Source organism: Sturnus vulgaris, chromosome 1 (assembly GCF_052056855.1).
Source record: "Sturnus vulgaris isolate bStuVul1 chromosome 1, bStuVul1.hap1, whole genome shotgun sequence".
Classification (NCBI taxonomy): Eukaryota; Metazoa; Chordata; class Aves; order Passeriformes; family Sturnidae; genus Sturnus; species Sturnus vulgaris.
The window spans coordinates 123,140,579-123,168,356 of record NC_142243.1 but is presented as its reverse complement, the minus strand read 5'-3'; the positions used below and the strand labels follow the sequence as shown (position 1 = coordinate 123,168,356).

At 35.6% G+C, this 27,778-nt stretch overlaps 1 protein-coding gene across 7 annotated transcripts in view; it reads right to left on the bottom strand.

The window, feature by feature from the left end:
- The window catches only part of C1H8orf34 (chromosome 1 C8orf34 homolog), a 148,719-nt gene that overhangs the window by 16,523 nt on the left and 104,418 nt on the right, over positions 1-27,778 (bottom strand). For all 7 annotated transcript variants that reach the window (XM_088176012.1, XM_088175971.1, XM_014873007.2 and 4 more), the window contains 3 exons: positions 19,339-19,424; positions 14,299-14,372; positions 4,171-4,291 (listed from right to left, as the gene is read on the bottom strand). In XM_088176012.1, the coding sequence (XP_088032138.1) occupies positions 4,171-4,291; positions 14,299-14,372; positions 19,339-19,424 (281 nt within the window). The remainder of the gene's footprint in view (positions 1-4,170; positions 4,292-14,298; positions 14,373-19,338; positions 19,425-27,778) is intronic.

Genomic DNA, 27,778 nt, shown 5'->3' with positions numbered 1-27,778 from the left:
ATTTATTTTTTTTATTTTGATAACAATTATTTCAGGTTCTAAAAGTCTTAAAAGAAACAGATTCTAAACTGCGTATTGGAAAACAAGATTTTCTTTCACTTGCGTTTACCAGTAGGTATAAAAGGAATGTTGTATGTTAAATAATTAAAGATGTGCTGCCTTTAACACTAACATGTTTTATAAGATCTTAAAAATAGGAAAATAAGCCATGCCAATTTCATGTTTCTACTCTAATACAACATATTGCACACAATTCAAATGCTATTACTAGAAAAGCTAGTAAAACTCATTTAGTTAGATAAAGGTATGTCTCAACTTTTTAAAGATTAAATATTTTGCTCTTAGCAAATTTCAAAACATAGCCAATATTTCTAGCACACAGTTAAGAATATTTCTAATTGACCCCTTAAAATTAATTATTTCCATTTTGAAATTATTACATCTTGAACTACTCTTCCACTGTGCTTTCACTTTGGAACTTCATAGAATCAGATAATGGTTTTGGCTGGAAAAAAACCATAAAGGTCACCTGGTTCCAAACCCCCTGGTTATGGGCAGGAATGCCTTCACTGAAATCATGTTGCTCAGAGCCCCATCCCACCTGGCCTTGAGCCTTGAGTTAGGGGCAGGACATTCACAGCTTCTCTGGGCAACCTGTGCCAGTGCCTCACCACCCTCACAGTCAAGAATTTCTTCACAGCATGTAAATCTCTCCTCTTTTAATTTATAGCCTTTATTCCTTGTCCTATCTCTACATACCCATGTACAAAGTGCCTCCCCAGCTCTCTTGCAGACCCCTTTAGGTACTGGAAGGCCACAAGTAGCTCTCCCTGTAGCCTTCACTTCTCCAGGTCAAACAATCCCAAATCTCTCAGTGTGTGAGAGATGCTCCAGCCCTCTGAGCATCTCTGTGGCCTCCTCTGGACCCACTCAAACAGGTCCACATCCTTCTTACACGGGGGGCTCCCGAGCTGAATGCAGCACTCAGGTCTCGAGTGTGAAGTGGTGAATCACAGAAACACAGAGTGTTCTGAATTGAAGGGAGCCACAAGGATCGTCAAGGCAAACTCTTCAATTTGGCCCATATGGGGATCAAACCTGTGACCTTGGCATTATTAGCACCAGACTCTGACCAACTGAGCTGATCTTAGAGGGGGAAGAAGCAGCTCCCTTAAACTGCTGCCTGCTCCTCCTTTGATGCAGAATGTGTAAGATGCCTGGCAAAAAATCAGGGGCCAATAAATGATACTGTGGGCTACTTCATTTAAGCCAAATCAAGAATATGGTCTTGTAAAGATCCAGCTTAGTCTACTTCTTTGCAAAATTACAGATGTACAACTTGCCTGTAGTGAATTCAGTATGCTAAGAAATAGCATGAATATTGAATGATTTAATAAGAGTTAAATAAACATTATATGCTGGCTTATGTTTTCTTAATTTCATATAGTAATCAAGCCTGCAGATAAACCAATTATTATAATCATTTCTCTACACATAATTAACACGTTTCCATAGCACAATTATTCAGTTTTATTTACACATCTTCTGTTTGATTTTGCTTTAATATAAGCTTTTCAACCAGAAGGAAAAATAAATCACACATGCCCAGCTTTGCAGTATTATCTGATTACACCATATTAAATAATTAAATTGAATTATGACTTAAGATTTTTTTTAAAAATCCTTGTTGATGTCATATAAAGGAAAATAAAATGCAACACAGCAACACAAAGACATTTTGCTTAAAAAAAATAAATCCAGAATAAGGGTATGATTCATATGCACTTACAAACTTTATTTTTTAACAGTTCTTCTTGTGATAAAATATTTTCCATAAGTATATAAAGACCACCAAATCAGTGCAACAAACCACGCTGGCAAGATACTGGAATAAACTACCCAAAAAAATGGTGAGAATATCTCTCATATGATATAAAGCAGCCATAGTAACATAAAAGCCTGGATTTTAGACAAAAATAAATAGTCAAATGTAGAGAAGGAAAAGAAAACTGCTCCAGTATCTGATTTTGTAAAACTGCTGCTTTCAAATATCAAGGTACTGAGGCAGCTGCTGGCAATTTGTTCTAGCTCCTAGTTTAGGCACAGACATCAAATTATGCCTTATGTTAGGCATAATATCCAGCATATAGTCCACAAGGGAAGACCAGGCCTCTTAAGAAGGTGTATGTGAGACAGGAGGCCATATTTCATCATTACACAGGTAATCCAAGTCATAGCTCAGGCATCTAAATTACTGCCTGGATAGGCAGCCATTCCATAGAATTAATAGGTTCCATTACACTTGCTAAGAGAACTGAAACAAGAGACTTGCTGATATCACAGACACTTGAACTTTTGCAATTGTATAAGACAAATGAGGCTAAGCAAAACCAAGGCATTATTATCTGAGGTACTCTGAACTGATTATTCACGGAAATTACGTTATTCTTGTCTTTGAGGGGAGTAATTGTCTCAAGCACCACTGGTGTTACAATAGGACATGAACTATTAGGAATACAATAGTTCAATGTCTAATAATTGGGCTGTTTTCATGTGAAGTTCTCCATCAGACAAAAATTACTGAGTGGTAGAATGGCTGAACCTCATGTTACAGCTTTACTGAAATAACAGACCCAAAGTCAAATGGCAGGAAAAGCACTGATGTGAGAGAGAAAATCTTGTGGGTCACACAACTGCAGAAGGAATATCAGAGATTGGGTGAATGTAGCTGGTTAGTTTACAGTCAATTAAGTATTTAAAATTCCATATTCTATTGAATATTGTAGTTATTACTGTCAGCTTTGCTAAGGGACTGCATTTTTCCTTGCATAATGCATGCAAGAACAGCTTGTATGACCATGGAAATGAGACCAGTTAGGACATAAATCAAAGTAGGGAATCTTCACCAGAATCTTCCTGAGTGACAACATAAGGAAAAACACCTCAGTAGCAGAGCCTTTGGGGTACACGGGTCCCTGCTATGAGACAGAAACCACATTATTGGTTTGATGCTCTCCTGATTCCCACTAGATATTCCTGGGAGTTTCAGTTTAGAGAGAAGACTAATGGATTTTTCAGTCTAGTTTGGCAGTGGCTGCAGCTCTAACAGCTATAAGCTTTATGAACGTATTAAAAAAATTGAATTAGAGCATCTCTACTGTCAGACACAAAACCCACCTAAAAAGGCTTCATTTGCATAGATCATAATTTATAATTCTTGATCCATTATGAGCAAAAGCTATTCCTAAAAATCTTCCCTCACTGTGCTCATAGCTTTGTCATCTGCCCTGACCTCAGCTGCAATACTCCCTTTCAAAAGAGGATACAGCTTTCAGACCATTGTCATTGGCAAGATAAATATCCAAAGTATTTTTAAAAATCATGCCAAAAGTGTTCCCTGCCTCACTCTCTAAATAACTTGCAAGAATGATCAGATAAATTTCATTTCTACTTTCATTCTACATATAGAGTCTTTACATTCCAGTGAAGCATTACTTTTCATAGAATTAGCCTATCAAGCTTTCACCATATGAAAAATAACATGCATAATATAGGACTGCCACACTATAGGTCTCTGTCATACCTTTTAATGAAAGCTGAAGATTTTTATAAAGCTCTGAAACATCTTTTTACCAAAAAACTCCACGCTTTTTGTTTTGTTTGACTTTTCAGAAATGTTTACCCCATCAAAGATGATGCAGATGTTCCAAAGCACACAAATTAGCAGATTTCACTCAACCAGAATTCTCACGAACAAGGTAAGTTTTTCCTGCAAAGCAATCTATTATCTAGTTAAAGAACAACTGCAGTCTGCTTTTAAAGACTATTTAACAGTAAGCAAAACATTAGTATCTCCTTATTGCATAAGTCTGGGTGAAACATGAAAACAAAAAAAATAGGTGCATTATTATGCTTTCAGACCACAGTACATTCAACATGGTTTAATTACTTTTTAAGTAGTGTACTTACTGTGATTACATTGAAGTTCATTACCTCTACAAATAAAACACGAATTGGTGTTTTCTTCAATGGAAAAAAAAAAAAAGAAAAGTTTTCATGTGTTTTCATCAGCATGCGAGTTAGATAATTTTTTCCTTTGTCTGAAATATTGGCAGAGCAAGCTGGGTGAGTACTTGTAAGCATTTTATGGTTCCTTGATCCCATACATACCAGCTAGGTGTTTCTCCATGGTCTGAAGCTCTTTTGCTGCTAAGGAGTCCTTTAGGAGTTTCTGCCGTGGGGAACCTCCAGGTCTGACAGTCACGGCATCCAAGGTCCAAACTGTCTGAGACTTACATAGATAAAAAGAAAATGGAGTACTTTTAATTCAGTTTCATATTTATATATGAAACAATAGAAAGAGTGGTGTCTTCATCTAGGATCAGGAATCTGGTGCTTATTACGTAGAATGTATACATTTTTATGCTAAATACTACAAAATATAATTTCTTAACATACATAAAATAAATCACAGGAATTAGTTAGAAGAAGCAGTTCTAAAATAACTGAAATATACACCTTCACATAAGCTCTTGCTCTATGCTGAGACATAGTAACAGGACAAATTCCTCAATGATTTACATTCTCTGCAGTTCCAATTACTTAGTAAGGATTGCACTTACTTTAAATTACCGTAACATTTGGCTCAGCATCTCTGCAAAGCTGCACTTCTGGGAATATCATAGAATTTCCTAATCAAAATTTCCAGTACTGTTTTATCACTGCAAGAAATATTCCTTTCCGAAATGGCAATTAAATCATCAGGGCAACATAGCAGTTTGAAAGGGTTGTCAGAGAACAGACCATTGCCCCAGTCTCTTCTTTATTGAACACTGCGGTACTCAAAATTATTTGCTTTTTCTGGAACCTTCTCAATCTATTTTCATTTCAGGAAATTTTTGTCAAATATACTATGAGGTAAACTTGATAGATGTGTATGTGAAATGCACAATAAAACATATGACCAATTGTGCAAGACTTCCTCATTAAAAAACCCAAATGAAAACAACAAACAAAACCATCAATTAAATAATTCTTGAAAGCCTATCTGAAATAAATTTTACATTATTACCTCACCAAAACATTTAATCTGTAGTTTAGGAAGTTTTGTTGGTTTCCTAAAGAAACAAGGCTTACGCAATGGTCTCATTGTCATTCACTTCTTACTAATTTTTAAATATTTCATTAAATGCCAAGCAAATGTAGAGAGGCCGCTATTTCAAAGACATGAAGCTGGGGCAATTTCAGAGAGAAGAATGACTGATCGGGGAGGGAGACCCAAGCTGGTGGCCCATGCACAGAGGGCACGCTGGAGCTGCGCACGGCTGACACCGCGCTCTGCGGATCTCTGCCGGGAGTGACGGCACTTCCCTGGACAGACCCTCATCCCACACGGAAAGGTGCAGCTCGGTTCAAAGGAGAAACATGAAAATATAGGTTTGGTATCATTTCCATTCACAAAAAAACCCTGCTTTAAACAGTGTAGCTGCCTTCCCTTTTAGAAAAGTAGGCATAATTCTACAGAAGTAAAATGTTATATGGGATATATTTTAGATAATTCTTAATCCGTTCCAAATAAACACTGCTTTGAATGCAAATGACCATTGTGAACCATGCATCTTTAAAATATAACAGAGATTTATATTTTTAAAGCAACAGCTATATTGTAATACTGTTTGTGCATATGCAAAAAAGCCCAGTCACAGCTACCAGCATACAAAATAGTTTGAAGCTGCAGATAACTCTATTCTTATTAATTCATAATTTTTTAAAAACAGTAATAACATTTATTTTAATTTGCCAAATGTTTTTTAATGCTAATTCTTCCCTGGTTAAAATTACCTGTATTTAATCCCATGCAAATATGGAAGAATAGCTGAATAAAACAGTAAATTACTCAGAAGTGAAATCATCTTCAAACATTTTTATTTCAGACATATCACTAGACCTGATTCACTTGTTCCCCTAAGAGGGCTTGAACATTTTTCACTTGGGTCCTCACTGTGAATTCTCCATCCAAATAACAACTGGGATTGTTGAGCACTCTACAGAAGATTAATCTCTATTAAATTACATCCCTAAATTCTCATTTCAAATGGATATTAATTATCCAATATCTATCTCTAAGTAGAAGAGTATATTATTCTGTGATCAGTTCCTCTGAAATAAATAAAATAAGAGATGGGAAGGAGGAAAAGGTATGGAAGAGAATGCTAATCTTTCATTTTTCAATCTATTTTTAGATATTCTCTGTTCCCAGATTTTTATGAAAAAGAACATTTTTATTTGCATGTCATAGGGCATATTTTCATATCTTGTAAAAAGCACAAGGAAAAAAAAACCCAGGGTTATAAGGATTAATCCTTTTTTGAATATATAATTTCATTCATAAATACAACTCTGTTGAAATATGGAATAAAAACTAGTCAGTGGTCTGTGGCAATACTTGACAACCAAACTGCTCTTTTAATATTCTTACATTGGACTATTTAAGCTTATTATAGCAAATTATTATCAGCTTTCAGTAACTCCTTAACCTGCCTAAAACATACTTCCAAAGCTTAGCCTGATGAGAAGATTTCACTTCCTTCGTCCTGGAAATGCTTCTGGAAATGAAATGCAGTTGGTCTTTCTCTTCTACAAACCTCTGCTGGTTTTCTGTACATTGTACCTTTACTGGACTTCTTCCCTTTATGCACAGTAGTCATGTAAGACTCATACAAAACAAAGATGACTGAGTAAAGGAAGCTCTCCACTGTTACATATTCAAACTCCCTTTCAGATACACAGTTCCAACACTCTGTGAAACCAAGATAACTTTGGATGAATTTTCCCCCAAATTTTGTAACACTTCCTGAGCATTTTCAATTTTATGTAATATCATAAGCTTTTTTTTTTTTTTACATTTTTTCAGCTAACAGCTTCACAAAAGATCAGAACAGTATTGCTATAGTATCTATGGAAGATGAGTTATTTAATATAAATATTATTAACATTTAATAATATTAATATTAAATATTAATAATATCACTAATATAAAATTAAATAACATTAACTTAATATTAATACTATTTAATATTATTAGTATTAATAAATATTATTTCATTTCATAACAAATGATGTGCTTATAATAATAGTACCTTCCAATTAAATGCTTACTTGATAGAGAATTAAATTATCTGGGAAAGAAAAGGGAGTAAGTATTCATTAAAACTGCACTGTAACCATTTTTCGTTCTTTCTTTGAAGCTAAATATTCCACGGCTATAATCAACAATATTTTTGGAGGCAGGCCTAGGTAATTTTTTATATATTTCTAAATAACACTGAGCATTGAAAAACATTTTTTAACGTTTTGAGACTTGAGTTCATCTAGGTGCACAATGCATAAACACAGACAGAGGTCCTCAGTTTCTCCAGCAAACAATTTATGCAACAGTCTTATTCCTAAAAGATAAACACAAGCTGAAAGTAGGGGATGTTATCAAGAAGGCTTTGGAAGCATGTCAATTCAAATGCAAGAATAAATGAATTTGTACAGCTCTAGTAAAATTCCCTGATGCCCCTTCTCTCCACTGGATACATGGCAGCAGTTTGGATATGTCACTTTAGAAAGAGATTCAGGCTTGCAAACCATTTATTTAAACATTTTTACTGCATTTCACCAAAACTTATCCTTTGTTTCCCAGCCAGGAACTGCAGAGATGAAACACTAGACTTGACTTAAACTTAAATGACTTAATCACAGCAGACTGAATGTAAAATACAGCATGTATGTATGAAGTATGTGAATAGAATCCTTCCAATTATTTCAGCATCTTCCAGACTACTATTGCCCTTGCTCATTCATTATGCTTTATAAATATTAGCACAAAATTTATAAATGGCCTATTTGCATTAACAAGATTAATGAGATCTAAGTATGAGGATGTTATTGAAATACATTCTTGTCTTTCTAAATTGTAGAAACAACTCTATGTCCTGTTCATCACCTTCAAACTTTGAAGGTGAGGCAGTGAGTTCTGCACCAGAAATATGTTCAAACAAAGCATTTGGGATACATTTGTCAACCTTGAAGGTCAACTGCGTGTCCATTTCTTAAGTGACTTCCTTTATATATCATCATCATTTCCTCACATACAATACATTCATTATTGCTTTTTTCTTCCTTATATCCCTTAGCCAAATTACTGCTAAAATAAAAAATTACACACAATAATGCCAGAGATAATCCCTTTCAGCACTGATTCCCCAAAATTCTGGAAAAACTGTAATTTACTGGAAATGCCACAGTGTAACTGAAATAAAATTAAGGAGGTCATGAATAAGAGTAAGAAAGTTTTTTCAAGCTCACTCCCTGTGCTTCAATCTGCAGCACAATGCTACACAGCATGAATCAGTACAGCTTTTGTCCCTAAAAAAACACCAGTGCAGATGAGAATATCTTGATCTTGCTGTCAAGCTGAATTGACCTGGGCTATGTAATACCCAGTGACATCTGGTGAGCTCTGCAGAGGTACAGCTTTTCAGAATAGCTAAGACCAGGAGCTAGTGCTCCAGCTTACAACATCACCTGGAAATCAAGCACCTGTTAGAAAATAAATTTCTCGTCCTTACTGGCCATAACAAGTGTTAATAAACTATTCAGCCTGCATTTCTATGCCATTTTGGTCTGTTTCAGAGTAAAACCCAGGTATTCCCGTGCACACACAGGTGGATGTGGAAGACTACCTAAACGGAATGATAACAATGAAATAAGAAAAAGGTGAAACCAAATTAGCTAGCTCCTGGCAATCTGTAAGTATATGAAAAGTGTTTTTATTGCACTTTTGATTCTAGATGGTTTTGCTAATTAAGTGGAAATTTTATTGGTAGCTTCAGGAGATAAGTGTAAGGAATACACCCAGGCTTAGTTTTCTATAATAACATAGCTTTTCTTTGCTGAATAACTTAAATATCTTAAATTGAGGTATTTGACAGAGATCCCTCTAAATAAAAAAAAAACAAAAACAAACAGACAAAAAATACGAACAAGAGGAAAAAACCCAACCAAGAAAAAAAGGAAAAACCCCAAAAAATCTCCACACCAAACAAACCAAAGCCTCTTTATTGAACAGCTTGTTTACAAGTGTCCCTTCCATTCTGTCCAAGCAGGTGGCAAGTACAGATGTTCTGCATGAAGGGCATTTTTTGGGTGCAGTATTTTGTTTAAGAATTCTTCACTCAACATGTACTTTCTGTAAAGAGGTCACCTAATATTTAATCTTTCAGCTTCCGTAATCTGTTCAAGGACATAAGGTGAGCAAACCATCTGATACTGTAAACATACAAGGCTTCTCGGAACTCTGTTACAATATCGGCTGCCACCTCTAATCCCCCCTTCCACACTAGAGCCGTTCTACTTGAAATGCCATGTAATTGAAATTACAAGCTTTTGGCTCCCCGTGGCAGTCAGCCAGCAGCAGATTTTACGCTAAACCTTACACTAAAAAAATGAGTGTTTGAGTTAACTTACACGTAGTTTTTCTGTTTACAGGAAAGCTGGAAGCAGGAAATATGTGGACACCCAGGAATCACATTTCAGTTTTTGAAATGCAACCAGAATAATTTTTTTCTAAACTTCAGTTCTGTATTATTTACTCCTATTTGGACTAATATCTAATATCTCCAAATTTGTCAGGCCCAAGAACAAAAAATTCTAGACAGGTAAAAACTAGGTATTCATTGATTTCCTTTTCTTACATATATTTTTCTAAAGTTCAGAATATTCTTTCAATTTAGAATTATAGTTTAGAGGATTAAGTATTTTCTAATAAGAAGATTTTCACCTAAAAAATGAAAGCTTTTTTTTTTTTGGCTCTATATACAAAATATGTGCCTGTGTCTGGTTTATGGATTTTGTTTGACATAAGAGAGGTCTCAACCAAATAGATTCAGGGTATGCAATTCAAACTACTTAACTACTTGCAGGAATTATCACTTATTTCCCAAGAACCCTGATATGTTCTTCTAACCATCTTGTATTGTTAACTTACCTAACAGTGGATAAACTTATACATTTGTGTAGGGTTTTTTACTACCAGTGGGAGAGTTGAAGTAATCTAATGTTAACTATTATTATTTTTATAGAATATTTAAATTTTGATATTAAAATTTGAAGTGTCACCTTTAAGTGCCTGAATTTCTAAATTACAAAATTCAGCTTGGATTTGAAAACTTCTTTATCAGAACACACCAATTTGAATATAAACATCTTCATAAATCTCCAATTTGAACATAAATATGTACATCAATACGATATAAATATGACCCTTATAATTCCTATTACTGTAAAGGTGCACTGCTGTTGTTCCTGATATGGCAGTGTGATCCTAAAATAACTATTTGAATGACTAACCCACTAAATGCTAAACAGTGACCCCAACCAGTAAATAATTTATAGATTTAGTTAAATACAGAAGTTTGGATGATTTCTGTTGATTATACTCAAGTAATTAAGTTACTTCATATATTATTCTATGGGAAAAAAATGGGAAAAGCTATGAAAATTTCTAACAAATAGAACCGAAATAAGATGACATTGCAATATTATTGTATTCAACATATATTGACAGCAAGAATAAAAGCTTCGTTTTTCCTTGTGCATGAAGCTTCAAGTCACTTTACTAAATGAATTAAAGAATTTATTAATTTATCACAGAAAATCCATGTCTGTATTTCTTCTATGAAAGCAAATGAAATGTTCCAAAGCAGTAGGGAATACAGGAAAAAATTGTTTAAAACAATACACTTCTATAAAACACTTTATTACAGTATTTTTCCCACAGCAATAAAGAGCAAAAACCCAAGGCACATTCATGCAGAAACACTTTTGGCAATCAGACAACTTTTTCTTCCAGTTTCTGCTGCATTTGGATTGGTTTGCCTTACATGGATAATTTACAAAGAAAAATATACCTTTTTATGTGCATGTGCAAAGCAAGATTCACATAAAAACCCCCAAAAACTAAGCATAAGTCCTGCTAGATCCAGGTGGTAAAAGAAACAAGTCAGAGAGAAGGCAAAGACTGCTCGATGTGATCTGCTCAGTGCATGTGCCCTGTTTCTATCTGATAGTCACTGTAAAGTCAGCAGCTTCCTCTGACACCCTGGTTTTCCATTTCAGCTGGAATTCCAGGCCATTTAAATTTTCCCTAGTATCACTTCCGTATTTTCATAGAGTTTTATTTTACTTTATGTTTCTGGAAATGTTCTAAACATTTGGCTAGCAAACTTTGTGTTCACCACAGTACAAAATTCTCAAGAAAAAGATTTTGTATTTTGCCTGGCACTTTTCACTACACAAAATATTTACCAGGCAGTAAACTAGGATCTCTAAGGATATTTTGAATGCTTGCTTCTACTTTGAATTCTTACAAAACACTTGGGGACAGTGCTGATTCCTGTAAATACTTCAACCAGCTTTTTGCTCTACTCACTTATTCATCCAGAATGCCTTGTTTGGGGTTGTGCAGCTCTGAAAATCTAAGTTCTCAATTTTCCAAACATTAACTTTTTAAATGAAAAATACAGCATAGCAAAAGATTCTATTTTTAAAAAGTATAAAGAAAAAGGTCTAACTATAAAAACCAGGGTTTTCAGAAATTTATATAAAAAACTGCAAGAAAATCATAATATAAACATAGTGTAAATTACATGAACCATGTTATAGACATAGATGTTTCCTGTCTCTTTTGAATACTAGTATCCAGATTGTTTTGGTATTCACATTAAAGATCTTACATGTGGATTCATATGTAGGACATGAAAAAAAGAACCTGAAGTTTTTTTCTGAAAATCCTTAGGCATAATTCTTGCTATTTTGTCCTGCAGTTTCTCTCAAAAGACTTATACTCTGAAGGCCAAGGCACCTTTCTGGAAAATTTGTCAATATACCTAAGCAGAGAAAAATTTATATAATCATCCATTTAACTAGCAACAAACATAAATTACCCTATTGGAATGCAGTACCAATATTAAACATTGCACACCTTGAACCACGTCTGCAATTTTTACATATAATATGCACGTTTGAGTGAATACCAAGAATCAATTTGTCAAATTTATGAGATATGTCTGATCAACATCTTATTCTATTTTCCCCTCATCTTGTATCTCATAAAATATCTAAAAATCATTCAAGTCATGAGAATATACTTTGGTATCAATTCTGAAATAATTTTACAGGCATATTTCTTACTGCTTGGAATGATTGTGGAAATCCATTGCAAGATTGCATTTACCCACACAGCCTTCTTATGAGGCATCTCAGTTTTATCTCTGTATTTTGTATATAAAGATTGTCAAAGAATAAGTCTCACTGAAAATTATTAGGGGAGCATGGAACAGATCTCTCCTTCAGAGCCTGAAAGGCAATGAGAACAGTTGGATCATTTGTTTATTTTTGAGGAAATACAGTTACTAAGTGTTGGATAGTTGGATTTTATTTTGAATATCAAGCCGATATAAAAAGACAAAAGTACACAATCAGCTAGCTACACACTATTTAAGCAAGAACACTAAGACACAATACACCAAAAAAAAAAAAAAACCCAAAGCATATGAACTAACAGTAACTGACTCCTTAGGAACTTAGGCAAAGTAGTTTTTCAAGAGCTCGGGATGTGAAACGATCTGCTTTTGCCCTGAGGATGGACAGGCAGAGCAAGAGCTGCAACTGCTCCTTTTTTCTTCCCTTTGAAGCACTGGTAATTACAGCATCAGCCAGTGTGGCTTTCAGGGATTCAGCCCAGGTAACCTTACTGCCTCTGGCAGTTCCATCCTCCAGGCAACCTTAAATAAGCCTGGAACTACCAGAGCACGAAATGAACACAGGTACATACTGTTTGTTTGCTCCTGAGCCTGCACACACAGAGCATACATGGAAAATTGTTCAGCTGAAGGCTGTACCCTTCTGTAACAAGATTTTGTTAATAAGCATAATGAACTTTTGTTTTCTTTGTATTTTTTTCCTATGTAATTCAATTTATTAGTTTCTCTTTCCCTACGTTACATGCCTGCAGGATTAATAAATCAAACTTTGTAGCTATGAGTCCAAATCAATAAGAAAATGTGAGTACAGAAAGTGCTGTAAAATTTATCTTGCCCCTCTGTTTCCTGGTGGGAAGCAGAAAGGAGGTTTGAAAAAGAAGCCCCAAGCAATGCCAGCTGAAGTTCTGTTCTTTACTCTTTTTGCCCAATATCAGCAAATGCTCTGTGAGCTTGCACTCCAAGTTCTCAAAGAACTTTAGGGTTTGATCTGGAACTCCATAACCCTCAACTGCTTTCATAAATTACCTGGTTGTAAATACTTTATGTTCAATAGTATCTAGCTTTATTCACACTGCTTAATCAGCTGCCTGAAAGACTGACATTTGCATTACCATTTTTCTTCTTTTTTATATTGCCCCTTTTTCCTTATCTAACAAATACTGAGCCCTTCTTTCACTTCCTGTATCAACACTGAAGAGTGCAATAAACCAGTACTACTGAACAGACTGAACAGGAATAATGTGTCCTCTTATACTTGTCTAAAATTTTGCAAAAATGAACAACTATTGTCAATTTCTTTACCTTAGGGAAAAAAAAAAAGCAATCCCTTCTTCAACCTATATTCAAACTCCTGGTGCAATACCAATAGCACCAAAATTACAATTATATAATTTAAAAAAAAATATTTTAATGCTGGTTTCCACAAACTGCATATATGCAAAGATTTTTTAAAGTTTCAAAATAAAAGAACTGATGGAGATATTACCAAGCATAATATTGCATTCTTTTTAAAATATACATATAAACTAGATATACATTTTAACTGAACTGTTCTTACTACTTTTCAAGTAAATGGTAACAGAAATCTAAATTATATTTGAGATATTACAATTTCATATTTCAGAATAAAATTTAGAGTTTGAATTATTTTGTTCTCTTCAATTTGTAAAATTGAATATTATCTGGTAAAATTAATATTTGACTAGCATTTAAAAACATACAGACTACGTATAAAATTTCTGTATTTTCAATGGGCAAGCCCAACAACACGTGGTTTTGTAGATTATAATAATTTATTTCAAAATACCACCTTTCCTAGAATGAAAAAATTAAAACAGAGAACTGAAAATTCAGAAGGGTTATGTAAATTTAGTTTTCTTCTCTCTAGGATGACAGTGCTGGCAAACATAACTTTTATCTCTATGCATAATCTATTTTTAAGAAACTAATTTTAAAAATGACAGGATTACCCATAAGGGAAGGTACTTACGGATGCTGCCACTTGAGAAGCACTCTGAAACTCATTAATATCTTCTGTGAGTGTTTCAACCCCAGGTACTTGAGCTGTTCCAAAGAGGTACAAGAGAAATGTAAATCACTCTAATCAAGTAATTGTTAGTCACTTTGAACTTAATGCCTAAAAATTTACTGCTAGGAAGGTAAATGTGGCTACTGTTAACAGTAGCCCAAAAAAACCCTTTAAGTACTGTAAACTATTTTTCAGTTACACTTCAATGGATTATAATTTATGTCTGATTTTAATTTATAACTTTAATGCAACATGGAACAGTGTCTTTAACATGACTAGAGTGATAAGCAAGCTTCCTACAGCTGCCAAGGTATTTTCTAGGTTCTTTACTACCTTTACTATTCAAACTAAATACTGTTTACCCTTTGCACAAGTGAGTAGTGATCTCCAGCTTTAATAAAATGAATAAAACTATATTCAACTAATTCAGTTAAAATTCCTGAAGTAAAAGGATTTGGTCAATTTAGACAAGATTTAAAAGCCTTGCAAGTATAACTTTTGCCCATATTACCACATTTGTAAAGTGACAGAATTTTTGAGGAGTCTAAAATGTCTCTTTGATGCATGTGAAATGACTTAAAACAGATTGTATGTGCCCATGTCAGAGAAAGAAATTTCCAAGTAACATTCTACGCAGTTTCACTCTTTGCCTAACACTCTGCTAAGGCACTTAGATGCTGCATCAGTGGCCTAACAAAACAAGATGTCCTGATCTTCCCCACATTCTGCTGGTATTCAGACACATAGCAGGGAGGCCCTTATGTTTCCAGAACCCAATTTGTTAAACATCTCAGCTATACTTACTATGAAAGCAGAACTTACAGTGAAGCGTGGCGACTGTGGTTATCAATTAATTGCAAACACAAATTGATGTGGAGGGCGAAGAGGTGATCATAATGCAAAGCTATGGTCAGGGAATTGTGTGGGAATTGAGAGATGATGTCACACTTTTGCCATTGCCTTATCTAGTTTTCAATCCTAATTCCCACATACTTACAGCCTTAATTTTTTACCCTGGTCATGCAGTTCCACCCAGAACAACACTACATGTGTTTCTTATGTTTATGTTTTTATTGAATGTCCTCAGTTCAAAACTTTTTCTCTACATTCTAATGTCTCTTTTGAACTTTCTAGTATAATGACACTCAAAAGGAGAAAAAAACCAAAACCAAAACGCCAAACAAACAAACCAGAACCAAAACACCCAACTATGTAGAAACTATATATTTTAGGTTTTTCTTGTTTCTACTAGCTAACTGCAAATAATAAAAACCAGTGACTCCTGTTTGATAGGGAATAAACTAATGGTGAGAACTTTGCTCTAGCAAAATTTATTTAGCAAAATAAGTATTGCATACCACGATATAATCTGTAGAGCTGTAGATGTAATAGCACAATAAAACAGGAAATACCACATTTATACAGTGGCATAGTACCCCAGAACCTATCCTTTTTGGTCCAATATTATTCCAAATATTCCAATATTATTCCAGAGTCACAAAAGAAACAAGTCTTTGCCCACACCTCAGGAATATGTGGAGTTGCACAATACACTGCAAAGAAACTCACATAATAAACTGCTTTTCTTAGATAATTTGAGGAGTGGTTTAGAAGTCTTATACTTTTTATTTATCTTATATTAAGAGATTAATCCCTATTAAATTACTGCATTTTAAACTTAATTCTGCAAGAATGCACAGACTGCAAAAGCTTTATTTGCTATAATGTCTTCTTTTCCTGCTTTATATCATGGCTTCACTCAAAGGGCAAGGTACATTTCAGCAGATGAGAATGAAACGAGTGAAACAAGGTTGCACAGTACTTATAAGAAATTGAGAATAAATGAACAATTATCCTTTAGTGATGCTATTTCTACTTATCTAATACCCCCTGAAAAAAATACAGTAGATTGCTTCTGCAATCCCACCAACCTGGAAAACACATTGGGGGCTGTTGGATGCAGGTTTTTGGCTGAATTCTGTTGTAGTGTGTATGCTTTGGAGCCTCAGCCATTCTCCCCATCCACTCTACAGAACAAGAGCAAGGCTCAGTGGAGAACTGACCAAAGGGACAAACCAGACAAGCTTGGCATCTACAGGGGAAGTCTGCTGTGAAATCATCTTTGCTGCTGCTTCTAATCAAAATCAAGAACCTATTAAATTCTTCCCTTAGTTCTTTCCTGTGAAGAGGTCTAATGGAAAAGGGAAACATTTTTGAGAGGTGTAGTTTAGGACAGTGAAAAGAAACTGCAGCTTTAAAGTGTCTTGTGTTCTTCGATCTTGAGACCTGATTCCTACCTCTCATTTTTACTACTTAGATCAAACACAAGTCTGTCCAATTCAGCAGGATTACACTAGAGGGAAATCAGTGTAGTGGTTAATTAGAACCAGAACCAGATTGTCAGTGGAGTCAGTAGAGTGTCTGATGCTGCACGTGATCTTTTCACATAAGCTACTACATTGACTTTAGTAGCTGGAATTACTTAAAATGAGGCTTATTTATAAGGGCTGTTAGATCAGATGTTCTGCCAATTACTTCTGAGCTTAGTTCATCTGAAATTCACAGGAGAGATGTTCCAGATCTAACAACAGAAACAGATCATTATTTAAAGAAAGCTACTCTCAACTTTGTTGTGCATCAGCACCTTACTTGCTTATTCTTGAATGAATGGTTTGCATCAGCACTTTCCAATGCAGTTTTCCCTCATTAAGGGCACGGGTAGTGATAAATAACAGCAGAACATAAATTCAAATAAACCTGGTAAGTCACTATTTCATGATGTAATACATCTGTATGAGGACATAACTAAAAATTCAGTGTAACAATGCCTTAGTTACTTAGGGTTTTTAAACAGTATCTTTATGAGGTCTTTTTATCATCATCTCATACATAATATTTATTGGAAATAAGTATCAGATGCAAAGAAAGCAAATATTCTGCTGCATTTATAGGAAAGATTGATAGAATGGGCAGTTGCCTGAGCACTGTGTCTGTTTATAGTCTGTACCTACTTGTGAAATGTAGCTGTGTATTTTTTGAAATCAAAGTGTAGCACTAGCCAACATTTTAGGATAAAAAGACCCAACCATATGTTTTGAAACACTGAATATTTCTGAGGGCACCTCTTGACAGAAATTTGGCATTACCTTACAATTGACCTCAGTCTTTTTGCCCAAGAGGCCTTGTTATTTTCTAGCTACAGGACTAACAGGTCTATATATATTCACAGACATGAGACAGATTCTTTTAACAACGTGAATATCATTGCCCCACCTACCTATCTAAATTTTACTCCCTGTATTTTATTGTATTTAAAAGAAAGCATCTTCCATCTTCTCTGTAGCCATATTGACTGCAGAAACACATGAAATGGCCAAAGGTAGAACAGCTATTGCACTTTTGTGCTCCATATCCTGTGACCAAGAAAGATCCAGCTCCAATATAACACAGCATCAGAACTTTCTGATAATTTCACCTTCTTTAATCCTCGTGTCTCTGCCACTTACCATAACCTAACTATTTAATTGAAGCCTGTAATTTCAGAAGATGGCATGGCAAAGTGGGCATATTTTCACTTCAAGAGCAAAGGTACGCAGGAGGGAAAATGGAAACTTTTTTGTGAACTGTAGAACTTTTTCCCACATGTCTGCCTTACCCATCTATTTGCTTTTGCTGCAATAATCTCATGCATGCATATTCCCTTATCTATCCCAAGCAAGCCACCACCACCTCCCTTTCTGGGAATCACTCTCACAACAATAGAATTTTGCCCTCCTTTCACACGGCTTGATTGAAGTCACCAGCCTGAGCATCTCTTGCTGACAATCTTCATGAAGATTGTAAGGACATCATGTTTTGAGATTCTGAGTGTCCTATTCCATTCTTCAGTTAAATGACCAATGGTAGATAAAAGGAAAGGCCAATGTCTTGACTGCATGAAACCATACATTCTCACAAAACCAGTTTTTAAAGATAAATTTTTAAATACTTATTAGTTACTAATGGTTGCTTTACAAATGAGACAATAAGTGAGAACTTAGGTTGCTGGGATACCTAATAGCACATACAATAGCATTAGATAGCAGACAGAGAGTAGGATTATTTTAAAAATACGTTCTGGGGTTTTTTTTGTGTTAATTGATCACCATAGTTAACTTGTCCATGGCTGCTGAAGACTACGCTGCAAATTAAAACATTTGTAATTTTGATTTGCATCAAAACTACAAAAAACATTAAAAAAAATTAAAAAATTTTGTAGACTTGGCTAGTTCTGCCCAACAGTAAGGGAATGGACTGAAAGACTTATCTTTGTAGATTCTCTGTCAAAAGTTCTATTTCTTTCTCTCTGCATTACAGTGGCAGCTAAGATAAAGTTAACCTTCATCAACTTTATCTTTCATAGGAAAGCTGGGCATTCTCTGGAAAGATATCATTTATGCAGTGCTTTTTTCAACATTTCAGGTGTTATTTGGTTCAAAAACCTGAGAAGAAATTGAAATAAGTTTGAGTGTCCTGACTGCAGATTAACCCAACATATGAACATGTTTGTATGAGGAAAAAAGGTGTTTTTCAGAGTTATTTTATAAACTCTTAATTTCTACTGTAAATCATTTGAATCATCTGATACATGTGTAGTAATAAATTAAATATTTCAAAGCCCATTCTTTGGCATAAAAGCAGCAATGAACAGCCCATGTCTATGCCATTAAGCTGTTTTAAATGTTAATGTGCTAACATAAAATCTGTATACTAAAAACAAATTTTGGTCCCATGTACCTCTCAAAATATGCCTAGGAATTATTCTGGAGTGTTAATTGGCCATGAAAAAAAATATGCTAGTGGCTCTTTGAACAGATTTGAAATGCAAATGATCGAGTTCAAATGCCCAGGAACACTCTCTTGGAAGTGTTTCATCTTTTACACACATAACCCCTACTCTCAAATGCAAGATGTTGATATTTGGGCGTTTTTTTATCAGCAGCAAATATTTACATAACTTACCATCAGAGTCTGACACTGCTGGCTCAGATGTCTGAGATACCATGGAGACATCTTCTGGCCTTTCTGCCAAATTATCTCCTTGCAATCTAAATTGTGGAAAAATGCAGTGAAAACATTTGCAGTCATATTCAATGGATAAGACACATAAGAACGTTATCCCTGGCTACCATACCCTGCTCACAATATTGCCCTAATTAAAGGAGCAGCTTTGCTGAAAAGCCCACGCTTGTGGTTCAATCATAACCTGGACTGTCTAGTAACCAAAACTAGCCTCCAAGTGTTGAACAGGCAACTGAATCCTAGCTTATGCATTTTTCTAAGTCTTATTTTACAGAAGTGAGGGTTTGGTGTGCATGTGAAACTGCAAGCTTCTTTCCCTACCTTCAAAAATATTTTAATTGACTAGGACTGCACTGGGTGTCCATGCCAATGTGTTGGCAGTGCAGTGGCCTTGGTGAGGAGAGGCTGGGGCTGCCCTGAGCCAGTCACAGGTGGCTCCATCTGGCTCCAAAAAGAACATGCAGGGCAAGGCTGAGCTTTTCAGCAAAAACAGTGGCACCTTGGAGGAAACATGTTTAAGGAAGAGCCAGCCACAGTGCCACACAGGCAGAAGAGCAGGGAATAGGAAGACTGGGAAACAGCAGAGGACACACCAAGGTCAAAGGAGATGGTGCTCCATACTACAGGCAGATACTCCCCTACAGCCCATGGTGAAATGCCAGAGGCAATATCCCATGCAGCCCCTGGAGGACCAACACCAGGGCAGGTGAGTATGTCTGGGATGGGCTGTGGCAGATGGAGATCCCACACTGGAGCAGGTGAAAAGTGTGGTGAGGAAGGAAGGGCAGAGAGGACTGACCATAACCTCCATTTCCTGACTCCCATGCACTGCTCAGTGGGTGGGGAGAGGATCCTGAAGTGAAGGAGTGAATTTGGGAAAGGGAGGTGGAAGTGTGGTTTAATGTCTGTCTTTTAGTTTCTTATCACCTAAACGTATTTTAATTGGCAATAAATTAAACTAATTTTCCCCAAGTCAAGTCTTATTTGCCCATTGTAGTAACTGGTAAACAATTTCCCTGTCTTTATCTTAACCCACAAGCTTTTATTTCCAGTTTTCTCCTGTTATCTTACTGGCTGGGTAGGGAACTAGCCCTTAGCCAAAGTTAACCCACCACAGGGAACTATATGTAAGAATATTTCCTCCTCCTTTGTTACTTGTTAAAACTAAAATACAGTAGTTATGGCAGGCTTTGTCTTCAGGCTTTCCTGCTGCACCAGCTGACTGCAATGCCCTGACAGCAATTTGTACAAATAATGCTTGTATCTGTTTTTTCAAATGAGGATCCCAAGAGTCACACCATCCTTCTCCAGGCTCTTATGAATCCTGAGTACAAATTCCACTCTGAAGAAGTGCTTTGTAGCTCTAAATGCAATTTAGAGCTCTATAGCTATACAGCAGCTCTATAGCTGCCATTTACATAAAGGTTATCTTACCGTGGATTTATTCAGACATGAAAAGAATAAGAAGAATGCAATTCAATTTTGCAAAGCCCAGGAATCATAAAAATGCATTGAAGTAAAACCTTGGGGAAAGAAATAACTTATCTCTTGGAAGAAAAAAAAAGTTCTTTTCACTCTGTATTCTTACTCTCTGCAGCTGTTTTACACTAAGCTTGAAATTAACCTTTGAAACCAAGTATAACTTCCTTATCTGCCCTATCTAAATTTCACATTTTATGACTCTCACAGTTATCTAATACATATGGATCCTAAGTCATCTTTTTGTTTGTAGGCCTCAAAACCATTTCCCCCACAACCTCCTCCCCCAATTACTTTATCTCCTTTTGTTGCCCCTAGAGCGATTTATTTATGATGGAAAGCTCAGTGTAAATTCATAATATTTCTTATCTAAGGTGGCAGATCCATAGAACATGAAACTCAAGAAAACAAAATGTAAAACTTAGAAGCTGTAAAACTAATTTTGAAAATTACTTCTATGAATCCTTTATAGCTCTGTACCTGGCTTCTAATGCTGTAGTTTCCAGTTCTTTAAAAGCCTAGATTTTCAAACAGAAGCAAATTACTTTCTATCCTAGAGATATTCAAATAGGGAGAAAACAAATTGCAAATGAAATAACTATGCAAAAAAGGGAAGATCTCAAAAATCACATAATTTGCCACTGCAATACAATTCACCCATCCTCCTTCATTACATACACATGCACATTTACTGCAAGCACCTACACATCTTAGAAAGATATGCATGGAATTGCAGGAACCAGAAGTGAGATACTCTTCTCTCCAGCCATGCTGGTAGTTTATTTATATTTCACTAAAAGGATAGTTAATCCAACTTTTTCTGCTTACATTACAATCATATAAAAACTATCTCTAGAAGTAGGAGCTGCTTCTTTTATCCCATCAGAATTTTCAACATTTTATATGTTCCCATTCTGAGCTTCAGTAAATCCAAACCAGACATGAATAACTGAAATTGTTAGAATTTTAACATATTTAAGCGGTCCATTGCCTCATGAAGAACACATACACAAAAAAAAAAATCTTTTCAATGTATGTAATCAGAAAATCCATTTCATATGATTTTACTTTGTAGGAAGAAACGGCTGGGGTATTGGGTGGATGGGTGCATAGGATGTTTGACATATCCATACTTTATTTCCACATCCAATTTTCAATTTATGTATTTCTTACATATAGCTTCATATCAGAATATATTCTCATGAAACTCAAGCAACAAAAAGTTACAAACACAATTTCTTGTCAAAAGAACTCTGGTACTTGAACTATTAAAATTTTTTCTTCAAAAGTATTATTATTCATAAGACATCTCCACAGTAAAATGAAAACACTTAAAAACTCTTAAGCAGAAAAAAGCATAGATTAGAAAGACATAGGTTTAAAAGAGTTACCTAAAAACTACTATCTTACTAACACCTGATGGACTACAGCTTTTAACCAAAACATTATTTCAGCTATTAATTATTTTAATGTGAGTCTAAATTTGATACCTGATAGCAAACATTTTTCCCATATCTGTTTCTAGTGTGATTTCTTGCTTAGAGGACATTTCAGTTATATTAACCAGCTGCATGTTGGCGCTTCAAGAGCTACAAAAGCAAACAGCCTACAGGTAAATATTTCAATTTTCTTTGACCTCAAAATGCATTATGCAGGGCTTCTTCCAAGAAAACGGTTAAGAACTTCAGGACGAAAGATATTCTGAATAAATTCTATAGATTTGGTGCAGAAGCATTATACAGGGTCTATCACTACAAACAAGCTTGTGGATGTGTGAATCACAGTCCTCCTGCCAGTATGATTTTAAAAATACAATTCATAGATTTATAGAATAGGTCAGATTGGAAGGGACCACAGTGGTCCAACTTTCCTGCTTGAGCAGGGTCATCTTAGATGGTTCTTGAATGTTTCCAGTGAGGGAGACCCCACAACCTCTCTGGGCAATCTGTTCCAGTGCATGGTCTCCTGCAAAGTAAAGAAGTTGTTCCTCATATCCAGGCGGAACTTCCTGTGCATCAGTTTCTGCCTATTGCCCCTTTTTGTCTTTCTTGGCATCACCAAGAAGAGCCTGGATCCAGCTTCTTGCAACCCTCCCTTCAGACATTTGTAAACATTGATAAGGCCCCCTCTCAGTCATCTCTTCTCGAGACTGAACAGGCCCAGCTCCATCAGCCATTCCTCATTAGAGAGATGCTCCAGTCCCTCCATCACCTTTGTAGCCCTTCACTGGACCAGCTCCATGAGCTCCATGACTCTCTTGTCCTGAGGAGCCCAGAACTGGACACAGCACTCCAGACGTGGCCTCACCAGGGCTGAGTAGGGTTAGAATCTCCTCCCTCAACCCACTGGCAATGCCCTTCCTAGTGCACCCTTAGGACACCACTGGCCTTCTCGGCCACCAGGGCACTGCAACAGATGTTGTCCACCAGGACCCCAGGTCCTTCTCTGCAGAGCTGCTTCCCAGCAGGTCAGCCCCCAGCCTGTGCTGGTGCATTCTTCCCCAGGTGCAGGACCCTGAATTTGCCTTTGGTGAATTTCAAATGGTTCTTCTCTACCCATCTCTCCGACGGGTCAAGGCTGGATACAGGACAAATTCCTACCTGGGAACTCCAGTGCATTAAATGTAGACAGACACAGTGATTCTCCTCTATGTCAACACTGCTGCTCTATGACATTCTTAACATCAGTAGTTAGAGAAACTAAAGTAAATTTGACGTTATAGCAGAATACTAGAATTTAAAAATCCAACATAGTTCACATAATACTTTCAAGGACTACGTGAGATTAATAAAATAATTACATACACTTAGTAACAACCATAGGTACTTTCTAACATCAGAACCTAAAGAGAAGGCATAAAGCATTCTGAAAACCAAGAAATAGAAATTCTTTGGGTAGACGACTGATTCAAAGTATGCATATTAACAATTGTCTTGTGCTAGTGTATAACGAAGGTTGTACTTTAGGAAATTTCTGAGCAAAACACAATTCAGAGGGTGATTGTCACTTACAGACAGAAAAATTTAGATTATATTTAGGTTAATGCTGTTTTGACCTATTCTTCCAGAAATATGTCACTTAAATAACCAAAATTCCATTCTATTCCTTCCTAAAATGAACCAGCAGAAGGGTTTTCATTTTCGGACGAAATCTCCTTTAATCTCAAATAAACAACTACAGGCAAGGGTTATATAATTACTGTGCATATGGCTGGCCTTCAAATTCTGGTACACAACTAAGGACTTATTTTTATTTTTAAACATAGCATACTAGAGCTGGATAACTGTGCTCAAATTCTGATGTTGTCTAGAGGTGAACAGCAACAGAAACTGAAAGTCCACTTGAGAGGAAATCCTGAAAACCTGCTATTTCAAGAAAATACAAATGCTTCTGCTGACTTTTTAGTAGTGAAGAAAAATTCCTCCATGGGCTCCAGGACACTAAAGGGCACTCTCCAAGGAGGAAGGGGGAAATTACATGTCTAAGCACTGCAGTTCCAGCCATTCTCTCTGCTCTGCCCTGTGTCAGCTAAATTTTGTTGAATTTAAATAAACACTTGAATGAATAAAAACTATTTTGGTTTATATGAAACATTTTTCCTGAAAACATGCATTTAATTGGAAAATTCCCAATCTCCATTGCTAAAGACTCTAGCTGAATATGGTGAGAAGTAGTGGAAAGTTTGGTAAAGAATCCTTAAATCATTCAGCAAAAAGAGCATGTTTTCATGACCGGCCAAAACAGGTGCATATTTTTAAGGGCACAACAACAAAGTTTCTGAAAAACAGAGGTACTGTCATGTTTGTATTAGAATCTCAATTAAGGAGGTTTTGACTTCTTGAATAGCTTATTTTCTTTAAATTATTTCAAAGTATATTACCCATTCTCTTGAAAAAATCCTACCAAATACTTCCACGATTTATAGTTAGTTTCTTTATGAAGGAGTTATTATTTTGGATCAAAAATTCTAATACACATTTTGTAAGATTAATGAATATAATGAACTTATTAACAAAAGAAACTTATTATACACATAACATGATGATGTTCCTTTGGCCGCCACAGGGAATTTAAGTCAGAGATGAGAAGAAGGATAAATTTGACTTATTGGACTTCCTTTTTTATTCTCCTTTCAAATTATCTGCCTCCTTTCTGTAATTTAAAACTTCTCAACCACATCTAACATCTTCTCTGATAGCACTGTTATACTGAATTATAATTTCCCTTGGACAAATAAATTACTCCAGGGAAGTTATAGCAACAGAGATCAGAAAACAAAAGTCGTGAAAGGCCCCACACGCTTTTAGGTTACACTGAATGTTTTCTTGCACCTTTCCCTAGCAACCTCAACACCAGTAAGAGTATTTCAAGCTTCATAGTCATCTGTTCTGACTTGTCTATAATATGGTGAATTTACTTCATTCTTTGCTCTGATCCAAATTTGGCTGATCCAAATTCTGACCTCATGTACCTTGACTTACTGACTCCACAAGTTCTATGCTCCCTTATACTGCTGTAAGATCCAAAGCTTTTTCAGCACCTAAATATAAAGCCAGGAATTTCTGACTTATTCCATTTGTTTTACTAATGTCTTTTACAAATATAAAAATTGTAAAACTGTGACAGAAAAGTTCCTATTGTATTCACAGGTACAGAGATACAAAGATGTCAGTTTTCCAGTACAGACTGTACTGGTTAATATAATGGTAAAATTATATTAAAGAAATATTATTAAAACATATACAGGCAAAAGTACTCTCTGTCTGGTAAAACTCCTCATCAGCTTTAGCTACACACACTACCTTCCTAATGAAGATTAGATGTTAAAAACAGTTTATATGACTTTTAGATCACTGAACTGTAGAAGAAAAATGCCTTAGATCCATGGGAGAAGAATCCTCTAACAGAAGATCGTGAGTTTGGTGAGCAATGAGCGTGGCTGCCATCTCTGAATCAACAATAGGAAAGCTCTGCAGCATGTCACCTTGTTATATTAAGAAATCAGTGTCATAGCTTTTGTTTTCACTCTACACTAAAATACAGGAAGCATCTGCATTGAAGAGAAATGAAACATGAGGACTATTGGATTATCCTGAAAAACATTACCTAGGAAGGCATTTCCAATATTAAACTATAAGACTACATGAATAAATACAGATATTTAATACAATTTCTGAATAAAATGTAGGAATATATGCGTAATGATACAATCAGCATGCTTTCCAATTTCCTTTAAATCCACTTTAAAGAAGTGATGCAAGGCCATCAGGCAGGAGGATGTTGTTATTACCAGCAATTCTATTCATCTGAGATATACAGCATTTGTATTATTTGAGTTTCACCCTGATCTAATATACAGTTAATCTAAAATAACTTCATTTTCACCAATACCATTCAAACCACAGTCTGTTTCTCGCTTTTGCACTCACTTTCTTAAGGACACTATTTTTCAGTGCTTAAACACTAGAACAGAGCAAATTATTTGAAAATTCATTCAAACAGTAGTTAAAAATGGATTTTGGTTGACATTCATTCTCCTTTTGCAAATTGAACACACTATTTTCCAGTCACTCTTGGAGATTTTTGTGGAAAGTTTTCACATCACCAATAGTTAATGCACAGCATAATGTTTTCAGCTGGTAATACAGGAATATACACTTGCTGAGCAAAACTTACACATTGACACAGCCTGCAAAATAATCTTTTTTGTGTGCTGTTTGCCTTTCCAAAATGTCTGAATGCAGGTCTTTGTGCTTTTAAATAAGTACACTCTGCAGCTATTTCTGAGGAGAACCAAAAGTGGAAATATATTTCCCAGAGTAAGGAATCCATAAAGAGACGGAATTATCTAATCCTTTTACAAGATGGGGAATTAGGCCATTCTTATGGCAATCTTTTATCTGCTGCTGGCTTCAAACCATTATCTCACAGGAGAAAAATTACAGTCTTTGTCAGTCTTTTCAGACTTAACACTCTTTCTTCTCCTGTGAACCATTTTTTCTAGGACTTGTGAAAGAGTTTTGTGTGTGAGTGTGCATTTGTGTCTTTAAGAGCCATATTAAACTGCTATCCAGAGCCTCAAATTATGCCCAACAAGCTTCCTCAAGCTCATGATCTCCTGGCTTCCTCCCTGTATCTTTTTAATCCAGAAGAAACTTCTTTGGCTAATATACATCACAGTGTTGTACAAAAACCAGAAAGAATCTATAAACATTGCCATAGAGAATTAGCTTGCAAAGCACACATCAAAGAGAGAAAAGGAAAAGAAGGGAGAAGAGCTTGGTAAAGCACTTGTCTTTTTAAATTATTGAGGGGGTTAAATGGATTTTGTAGGGGAAAAGAGAAAGAGATGTCTTGACAAGATCTGCAAATGAAGGAGAGAATGAAGCAGATGTTGCCCTCCATTAAACTGAGAGAGAGCAAAATAATTTTCAGGACCAGCAAAATAGTATCAATTTCATATTCAAATATGCTCTTCCTTCATTTTTACAAATCAAAACTAGGACATTCAAAAGGCCTAAAAAATCATTTACATCTACTGTTCTTAGAATTTCTCCACAGCTGTTTTAAATGTTCGCAAGTACACCAACTTGCTCAAACCAGTTCTCCTTTTTAAATAACCGGCCTGAAATTAAAAAAAAATAAATTAGGTACTGTTGAACAGTACTTCCTACAAAAGATAGTCTAGTGGCACATCACTAATTCAGAGCATCTTATGTTGCATGCTTCCTGCATAACCATAACCAAAACATATTAATACCCTGTCAGTTAAGTTACAGTAGGGCTATCTCCAGATAAACTTGGTGCACTGTCATGTTTCTGAAACCAGATTTATCATGGTAAGATGATACGTGTAAGATGTAACTCACAGCAAATTTTATGTGCCTAGTGCTCATGTTTC